The sequence below is a fragment of the Pezoporus occidentalis genome, unplaced genomic scaffold, assembly GCF_034315485.1.
Source record: "Pezoporus occidentalis ecotype Australia unplaced genomic scaffold, CSIRO_AGI_Poc_V1 ctg166, whole genome shotgun sequence".
NCBI classification, from domain to species: Eukaryota; Metazoa; Chordata; class Aves; order Psittaciformes; family Psittacidae; genus Pezoporus; species Pezoporus occidentalis.
Window position 1 is genome coordinate 2,434,246 of NW_026913488.1, and position 10,406 is coordinate 2,444,651.

A 10,406-nucleotide genomic window follows, 5' to 3' on the forward strand; every position below is an offset into this window, starting at 1 on the left:
GTTAAAATTTGATGTGTTTATAAGTAAACAACGTGTTCAAACCATAAGAGAGTTTGAGAAACATTGTTAAGGGAGGAAGCTCCCATCCCTGAGTGCATAACTTTTATTTTTCTGATATATTTGACCTCTTTGGTGTGTTTCTACTACTTACATATTCTGCATTGCAATCCCTAGGTAGGAAAAATGTGTGATAAACTGCTCTTTTTTAAAAAACTCCTTCTCTTTGGTGAGTTGTTAAGTAAATTTTCATTAGGGAGGGAACTCGTAAAAATAATGTACTTTAGACAGGTAACTACATATTGAGGCTGTTCCTCGTGTGTGCTCTTTACTCAGATGAAACATCCACTGGGTCAGGTCATTAGAGATGTATGTCTGTGTTGGAGAATAAACTACCCAGGGAATGACAGATAGCCGCACTAAATAGAGATATGAAGCAGATCTATATATATGTATCAGGGTGTGTGTTTGCTTGGAGGACAAAAAGTAGTAATGTGGAATTATTATGTTGGCTACATTGTTTATAAAGATCCATGACTGTGTGTTCTTAAGCAAAATTATCAAAGCCAAATTATGATCCTTGCTGGTATCATGACCATACTATAGACACCTACATGCGGAAATATAGAAATAAATTCATTGGCATAGTGAGAACAGCAGCTGACTACTCCTTTCCAGATATTCCCCAGACATGTAACTTCATCAATATTCATCCATATTTTGTTTCTTCCCCAAGGAATTGCAGGTCCCCACTTAAAAGCAGACCAGACTTCACTTCATGGTAAAATGGAAAGTTCTGCCTGTAACACAATGACCAGAAGGAAACCAGCAGCTGTTGACAGTGTTGCAATGACAACTCCAGTGTTATCTCTTCTACCTTCATCATCAGCAACATCTGAAGCAGGTATTTTTTTCCCTCCATCCCCTCTATTTCTCCCCCATCTCCTTCCTTCTGGCACTGCAATGAACAACATATGCTTGACTGTTCTTCCTAATTGGAGAGGTAACTGCAAATGTGCATACCTAATGTGATAATCTGGCTGCAGTTTTTCTTATACTTTCTTATTATGGTCCTGTCTCGGCATATCAGATCTATTTTATCCACATACCACCATTTGTGAAATGAGAACACAAATAGCACCAGCCCGTATGGCCTAGCAAGGGACACTGAAGCAAGACTCCTGGGTTCCTTTCTCAGCCCTGTTGTTCATTTATTTGAACATTCCCATCCCTATAACATGAACACAAAGAATACATAATGAATAGCTGAGATTTCTTTCTGCATACTTCAGTGATTTTAGCATAATATTCTGTCTTGCAAATGGGAAATTGTCTGGGGCAATGAACAGTGATTTAAAATATATCAGAATAAATAAGTCAGAATAGCATGTTTTTCAATCGAATTATATTTTGTGCTTCTATTTTGAATCAGATCAGAAGGATGATAGCTCTGTACAGTCATAAATTGAGCCAAGTCATTCAAGTATCATCATGCCTTTTCTTGGGTATGGTTAGAGAGGTTAATTTTGCATTGTGTCTTAATTTCCAGTGAATGAAGAACCCACAGTACTTTACCTTATGTGCAAGTATTACGAGTCTCAAAGTTTTGTCAAACCTTTGATACCACATTCACAAAATACATGTGTATCACTGAGTCATGGAATTATCACATATTTAATTATTCAATTGAATGTGTTGTTTCAGTGTGCTCCTTTTGATTTTCCTCTCATTTCCTGAATGAATATTGGAAACAAGTAGCATCTATAAAGATAAATTTTTATATTAAAAAATCAGGATTCTCTGTTTCATCTTTCATACTTTCCTAATATTTAAACTCAGGATAGATTTTCAGTGCAGCAGAGAATGAAAGCACAGAAATATTTTATGATCAGTTTCAAGATGAAAGTGTATGCTTGACTGCATAGTTCATTCTTTCCATTTTCAGAAGTCTAATTAAATTGTTGGTTTATCTGTATCCCAGATGTTGAAATAATTTAGTTGAAAACTGAAAGAAACTGTGTTAATGGGAAAACAGGACAGTTCTATGGGTTTCCTGTAATTAATAGGGAGCTCTTTGAAAAGTCCTTCTTTCAAACCAAGTCGACAAACTGAGCCCAGCTGTTAAACAAACAGTCTTCTCTGTGCCATGTTCTGGCAAGTGGCCTCAGGCAATTCTGAAAGGATGGAAAATGACAGGCAGTAAGAAGGATTTAAGTACTACAGACATAACAAAGCTATCCAGAATAAAGTTAGGGGACTGATGGAGAACTTCTAAGGGGTTGTTCAACACTGCTGTGCTGGAGTGGGTCCTCCAGCCTGCTCTAAGCTATCCTTGGAAATGTGTATTTTTGGTAGAGATTTCTCTCTTTGCCTCAGAAGCTATTTCCAGGTTGTATCAATCCTGAGTGACTTCCTGGCATGGTCTGTGGCTGTTTCAATTTGTCTTTGTGAGATGGAGCCTCACTGCATCTGTGTAACCCAGGGACAGGAGAAACACTGGGCCTCCGTGCCTTATTTTAACTGTGTAAAGCTGTGTTTTAAGACTAATGTTAGTTCTTGTTTGTTTGGGACAGCTAGGTGAGGTTGTTTGGAGGGTGGGAAAATAAAGGAAAAGTAGAAGCACCTGTGCCGTGTCAAGCATTTCTAGTTTCTCTTCACTTTGGCCTGTATTTTGCTAAGTAGCTTCAGGCCTTCACAAAGGCATTGTATGGCCATGCAGCCTGGGAGATAACAGGCTGGGGAGATGACTGTTCCCATGCAAAATCTGCCTACCTCCATGTATCCCCAGTGCCTGGATCTTGTATCATAGAATCGAATCATAGAATAATTAGGGTTGGAAAGGACCTTAAGATCATCTAGTTCCAAACCCCCTGCCATGGGCAGGGACACCTCACACTAAACCATGTCACCCAAGGCTCTGTCCAGCCTGGACTTCAACACCGCCAGGGATGGAGCATTCACAACTTCTCTGGGCAGCTCATTCCAGTGCCTCACCACCCTCACAGTAAAGAATTTCCTCCTTATATCCAAACTAAACTTCCCCTGGTTAAGTTTGAAACCACTACCCCTTGTCCTATCACTACAGTCCCTAATGAAGAGTCTCTCCCCAGCACCCTTATAAACCCCCTTCAGATACTGGAAGGCTGCTGTGAGTTCTCCACGCAGCCTTCTCTTCTCCAGGCTGAACAGCCCCGACTTTGTCTTCATACAGGAGGTGCTCCAGTCCCCTGATCATCCTCATGGCCCTCCTCTGGACTTGTTCCAACAGTTCCATGTCCTTTTTATCATGCACCATGTTGTATCATACCCGTAGGAGCACATTCACTCTTTCATATGCCTGCATGTATAGTGTTACTACTCCCCACTTCCTCTTCAGACCCTTCTATATGAATTCCACTAGATAGAGCAAGACAAAAGTCTTCCTCCCAAGGCAATATTTCCATGTGCAAGCAGCATAATATGTGCAGGAAGAGAACACAGAGCCTAAAAAAAATGCAGAACAATTTGGGTACAGGGTTGGGCAGGATCTGTCTGCATAAAATGGAAAAGATTAGTACTTAGCTTTGGTTTTCAGCAGAGCAGTATATCACATGGCAATATAGGAAAATATTTTATATCAAAGATTGCTTACCAAGAGCTTCCAGATGAGTTAGTAACACCTAATGGCTCTCACTTCAATAGGGGTTTATTTTGGCAGATCTCCGTGATATTTTGTCATATGCACACCTCATCAAATCTCCCCCTGCAGACCCATCAAACTCTTTTCCACATAGTCTCCCTACACCAAATGTAGCATCAGATGTCCCTGATTCTTAAAAGTTAAAATAATATTAGGTTTTTTAATATCTCCTTTAAAAAGCCTGACTTGAAAGCATATTATTTATTTGATCCATGCATTCTGACTATTGACAGACTATGTAAAACAACTCAAACACTTTCTAGAGCTTGAAAGTCCAGAGGCTTGCTAGGAAGAAATGCGAAAGTATTAGTAGTAGCTTCTAAAAAGCTTCTGGAGAAAGTCATAAACACCCCAAAGCATTTATGAAAGAAAAATTAATGCAGCTAGCCAACATAGAACAACAGTACAGGTTTTTGTTGGTTTTTTTTTTCTAAATGAAAATAAGTATTTCATTCTGAAAGGAAAGGGACTATTGTCTTGAAAAGTTTTATGAGGCAAAAAAGCATCCAGTGTGAAGTAAGACACTTAGATTGGTCAGCTTATAGATCTAAATGTAAGTGTAAATTCCCAGTCATAATTGTGTGCATATCAGTTAATTTTGGAGAACTAGGCAGTTTGGCAGAAAATAGATGCCTGTCTTTGTTCTACTCAGGCACTGCCTACTCACCATCAGGCTCCACTGGACACTCACCCTGCGTGAACTGGACCTCTTGTGTGCCTCAGACACCTGTTGGATTTGGCAGGATAGGCAATAAACCTGCATCTTTCTTATCTAACATCAGAGTGTCAGGAGGATGTGCATGGTCACCTTAAGTTGCATTGAGTTCCCATTTAAGAAATGAAGATTATGCTCTAACAACTATACACAGCAGATCTCCACTGACTGCAATGGGCTGGTAATAACTGCAGAGACAGCCAACTATAGCTAAATTCAGTAAATCCATAAAATCTTTGCAGATACTTGGTTAGTGCTGTTTTTCATATTCATTTCCTGTCCTTTGGCTTGCTTTCTTTCCAATGAAAGTTGAGAGTAATGCCAAATCTTATGATTTCACCATGAACCTTGCAATTTTTCCCATATTTCTGCTAGATTTCTCATCTTCAAGATTTCCATCATCAACTGAAAAATTTCAGTTTTACTTCCTGGGAAAAAAATTGCATCTTGAATATGGGAATTTTCAAAGAAGTCTTGAAAAGGTACCCTGACAATAGCAATAAGAGGCAAAAGGTGGAGAGTGAATATGAAGAGTGTGCCAAATATTTGATTTCTTAAATCTTCTGACCTGAAGCTACTCTCAAGATCTGAGGGGGACTCAAAGAAGTCAAATATTTAGAGCTGGAAATACTGGGACTGTATACGTCAACCACCACTGGGGCCAGATGAAAATAATCCTTTAGTGTGACTGCAGCTTAAGCGTTTTTTGATCAGGTGACTGAGAAATAGCTCACTGCCACTTGCCCTTAGGGTTCTTGCATCCATACTTTTTAGGGGTGACCTACTTGAGAGGAATTCCCTGCAACTGATTAGCTTCTGAGCAACTTCAATATTTCATTTCCTTTCTCTTTTAATTTGGTACCAAAATGACTGCATTCCCCTTTTCTTTTGTCCTCTGTGAATCACAAACTGCAAATGGGTTTTATTTTTCTTTTTGGTGTGGGGAGTGGGTTACATATGGGAAATGTACTTTGTTTTGTAATTAATGAAAACCAGACTTTGGGAAGTTGGCCATCCAGGTCTTTTATTTATAAGAGAGCATATGCCTGTGTTTTGTTTATGACTCATTCTTAATTCTTGCATTGTAACTTGGGTTTGTTTATGCAAGCTCTTTGCTGAATCCAAGCAATGGTGGTATGAGAGCCAATAATTTATGTTCTCCAAGAGGGGAGGCCAGTGAGTGAGGTTTGTATGCTGAATCTGTCATAGCACATAGTGAAAACAGGAGATTCTACCACTTGACAGCTCCTGGTTATCTGCAGAAAATGCTACAATAGCAACTTGATTAAACTACCACTACCAGGTTAGCCTTAGCCATGAAGGGAGTGATAACCTCCAAATGAACCTTTGTAGAAATCTTGGCTGCTCTGGAAATTTCAAGGATTTCAAACCCAAATGACTGCTTGACAGTCAGGTGTAAATTAAGTTTGCAAGTAGAGGTGGGCTGAGGTTAATTCAGTAGGATGTTTTATTCTTTAAGGAAAAGAAATACTGAACTCCATCATTTCTCTTCCAACAGTGCAAAATAGATATGTTAGGAGTGGAAGGGAGCACTAGCTATTGCAACAGCAGAATTAATACATTCTGTTTCTCTCACAAAGTTACTTTTAATCTGTGAGCAAATCCTCAACTCCAAACAGATGACACATTCAGTAGAGGACAATGAGACAATTTAAGAAAAATGAGCAAAGTCTCATGTCCTAAGCAAGTGACCAGGAGCCAAGAAATGTTGGGTACTCTTTCCAGCTCTGACAGTGACTCACAACATGACCTTGGCAAGAGATTTAACTACTTTGGATTCCGCTCAGGTCTAAAGTAAGTGATCTGAACCAAGAGTAAGCTTACTTTAGGGGCCATTAAAGTCAATTATATGACTGAGTAGTTTAAGTTAGTATCTGCAGTGATGATAGTAAAGAAGCCCAGGTAGGGGTTAATGAATTTGGCACAGGTGAAGTGACCCACACAGCTAGTCTGTGCCCACCAGTTTCAGTAGCAAACTCTTCCATACTAACTGTCATCCATGATAAGAATTAAAGGCTGAGGTGAAAACATCAGGAGTATATTCTTGGGCTATAGAAAGTTTAATAATCACAGTGGGCCAGTATGACAGCTGTGCTAAGCAGTCTTTCCTTCCCTCCCACTAGAGGTTTAGAAATGAGAAGCAAACCCATGGTGAAACATTTCTGTAGAAAAGCTTTGTTGCTCTAGAAGTGGAGAGAGATGAAGAGAAATCTCTGAAGACTGCTTAATAGTCAAAGTATTGTTTTCAAGTAGGACAGTAAAAAAAAAAGGTAACAGCAATTTTTCTGGGACTCTAATAAATATTCTTTTTACTTCTTTTAAATCATTTTTCTATTCAGAATCCTGTCTTACAGCCATCACTTTTTCAGTAGTAATATTCAGCCTGCTAGGCTTGAAAGTATTCAGTCTTCCTGGTGCTAAAAGCATGCAAAGGAGAGTTTCCATTCACTGTTGTTTGACCTACCCCTGTTTCTCTCCTTGTCTCCCAACAGCCAGCTCACCACTGAAGAAAAGGTTCAAGCGCCGTGAAATTGAGGCTATCCAGTGCGAAGTGCGCAAGATGTGCAACTACACCAAGATCCTGTCCACGAAGAAGAATCTGGATCATGTCAACAAGATCCTGAAAGCCAAGCGGCTGCAGAGACAATCAAAGACAGGCAATAACTTCGTCAAGAAGCGGAGAGGGCGTCCTCGGAAGCAACCCCTTTCCTTTGATGAAGACTCCAGAGACCAAATGCCAGTTCTGGAAAAATGCATTGACCTTCCCAGCAAAAGAGGTCAGAGACCGACACTCAACCCTTTGATACTGGAGCAAGCAGCCACTCAAGACACAATCATGGCCACCATTGAGGCTGTCATACACATGGCTCGAGAGACGCCACCCCTGCCGCCTCCTCTTCCTCCTCCTCCTCCTTCTCCACCTCTCCCTCTGCCCCGCACACCCCGGGTTGGGAAACGAAAAAGCAAGACCTTGCAGGAGGAAGAGGAAGACATGAAAGTGAAGCGGCACCGGAAAGGCAAGGGGAGCGAAAATGAGGGCCTTCCATAAGGCCAGAACACCTCATAGGATAGTGGGGTGCTAGTAGCGGGGCACACCAGACTGAAGGACTGGAGGAGCACAGTCCACTTTGCCCCTGCGGCAACAACAGACTTTTTCATTTCTTCGGCAGCCAGAACCCATTGTGGATATCTGTGCCAGCCGGGATTCACATCTTCCTCTTCATCGCTTTTGCCTCAGCCCCCCCCAAAAAGAGGGGGAAAGGCTGTGGGAAAGGTTGGGGATAAGGGGGGAGGGGGGTGTGTTTCAAAGTTGGGGATAGCATCTACTTTACACAGTTTCCAAAACTAATCAGCATCTCAGCATTGCTGTTCTCATATCATACCTGGAGGTGGGAGGTCATCCTCGCAGAGAGCTGAACGTTGTCACTAGAGCTGCGTGCTCAACTTTGATTCTGTTTGGCGGGCCAGGTGAAACTAAGAGTAACCATACCATAGTAGAAATCACTGTAAAAAGGAAAAAAAAGAAACAAAAAAAAAAAAAAGAAAACCACAAAAAAAAAAAAAAAAGTGTAATTTTCTCAACTGTGATCTTGGTTATAATCTGTTTGATTTAATTTTTTTTTTTTCCAGTTTTATATACCTACCAGGCTTTGGGTGAGCATAACCCAGAATGCCTGACTCCTGCTAGAAATATATTTCTTTCTCATTTACTTGCCTAGTTACAACTAGCTGCAATATAGGCAATAGAAAAGTAGAGCCTTACACGTGTGCACACTCATTCCGAGTGCTATTCCAAGGAACAGCAGAATATCACAGCATTTAAAATAAGGTGTACATGGATAGCACGTTTCTATGAAGCAACTTGGCATTTTCAATGGCATGTGAAAAAGAGGTCGTGCATCAACCAAGTTGTTTTCATGCTCAGAACATATGACTAGAGAACAGCAAGACATTTCTGGGGAATATAGCTATAGTAAACGTGAACAAAATCACCAAAAAAAAGAATATAAAAAAGATAAAAGATCTAAAAAAAAAAAAAAAAACCCAAAAAAATGGAACAGAAAAAATCGAGTAAAAAGACAGGGCCCAAACCTACCAGTTCTTGCCACCTGCAATTCCCAGTTAAACTGACGGGAATCCCAGGATCCAAATAATTTGCATTAGGTAGCAATGCCTTGATATGTTCTTTTGAAGAAAATAGATAAAGTAGATTGTTTAAAAAAGAAAAAAGAAAACAACACCTTATGGAAAATAGGTTCTTTCTTGGCAATTATTTCTTAAAAAAAGAAAAAGAATAAGTGTTCTTATCTGAAAATAAAAATAAAATGTTCAAAGGGTATCACCACTGCAATTGTATTAATGCCACTTTGGATATGTTTTCCAAGTTGTGGTTGCCTTAATAAACTGAAAACAAAAAAATAATTTTTTTTGTACATACTGTAATTATAAAGCTCTCAGTCTGCATGGATGCAAACTGTGTGTGACAAATCGTCTCTTTAAATGGTCAGTTCAAACTGTACATTTCTCGTTCGAGTTGTACGTTAGCCATCAAGTTAACTTGAGCAAAACATCCAAGCTCCATTTCCACAGCCCAATTAAAAAAGTTTAACTAAAACAAAGACTGAATGTGAAACTGTTCCACTGCAGTAACAATGCTTTAGAAAAGAAGCTGGTTATTGAAATTTGACATAGGTACTTTTGATTTTATTTCATTTCTTTTTAAACCCTTCAGTATACTCAACACCTGTCATGGCAAGATGGATATTAAAATGAGAGGGGGGAGGGAAGACTCCAGCAAGCAAGAGGGGATAGAAATTATTTAATGATTCACAAGCCAACTGCTGTTCCCTTTTTTGAGAAATCTTTGAACTGGCCTATTGCCAAGAAAATTTCAAATAGCAAGATACTAAAAAAACATAAACAAACAAAAAACAAGGACAAATCCAATAAAAAAAGTCCCCACAAAAAAAAAAAAGTGTTTCTATTCTGTTATTTATTTACAAAAATCATATCAAGACTATGGTGTTAAAGGGACACTGTAAACATACAGCTCATTATATTTAGAGACTGATTTTTCTTCTGTGATAGCACCTTAGGTTATTAAAACTGAATGCATTTGGTGTTTGGATTGGGCTGGGGGGGCTGGGAGAAGGTTGGGTTTTGGGTTTTTTTAAAGGCTGGACAAACATCAATATTTCCTTAAAACTGATAAGAGGGATTGCAGAATTTTGTTTTGAATTTGTTTTGCATCATTCATCATACTCATTTGTGCTTTTTGTTTTCCAATTAATGCAGCTTAGAAATAAACTGGCCGGTCGCTCATTCTGTTACAAACAATTTTGCTTTTCAGTTGTCTTGAATTAGCACAGTGTTACTGACTGAAGTTGTAGGCCTGCAAAAAAAAAAAAAGAAAAAATGCTTAAACCTCTTCAAGCTCTTCCCTTCTTCCTTAAAAAACAATGGATGGGGTTTAGTTGACTCAGAAATCTCCTTTTTTCCATTTCTCCTATGGGCCTGAAAATAGGTGATGGTGTCACTTAAAATGCAAGAAAAACTATAAATTTGGTATTCCACATAGCCCATAAGCTGAAACTAAGCCAGACAACAACATATCCTTAGTTTTACCCTTCGTGATTCTTTTATTAACATTGAAGGACATTTCAATGTGGAGCAAGTGGAGCAAAAGTCTGAAAAAAAACAAGTTCTGTCACTGAACACCCGTCATGGCTTCAAGATGTGTCAGACCTCACAAAGTGCCAATAAGGTCTGGATTTGGGATTCCAGATGCACTGGGATACAACCCACCTAGGGAAGGATCACTGGTAGGGAAAGGCTAATGTCTCCCATGTTCCTGAGGTTGCAGAAAAAAATGCTGTTATCCTTCCAAAAAAGTACTAATCAAAATGCTGTTAGAGGCACCGCACTTAAGAACAGCATCCACTCAGAGGGTCCAACCCAATATATGCACCACTGAGGAAAAAAAAAAAAAAGAAG

The 10,406-nt window shown here is 39.4% G+C and overlaps 1 protein-coding gene across 3 annotated transcripts in view; it reads left to right on the forward strand.

Moving 5' to 3' along the window:
• The window catches only part of SETBP1 (SET binding protein 1), a 261,348-nt gene extending 251,599 nt beyond the window's left edge, over window positions 1-9,749 (forward strand). For all 3 annotated transcript variants that reach the window (XM_062613395.1, XM_062613394.1, XM_062613398.1), the window contains 2 exons: window positions 734-901; window positions 6,905-9,749. In XM_062613395.1, the coding sequence (XP_062469379.1) occupies window positions 734-901; window positions 6,905-7,461 (725 nt within the window). In that variant the 3' untranslated portion in view covers window positions 7,462-9,749. The remainder of the gene's footprint in view (window positions 1-733; window positions 902-6,904) is intronic.
• The last annotated feature ends 657 nt before the right edge of the window (window positions 9,750-10,406 follow it).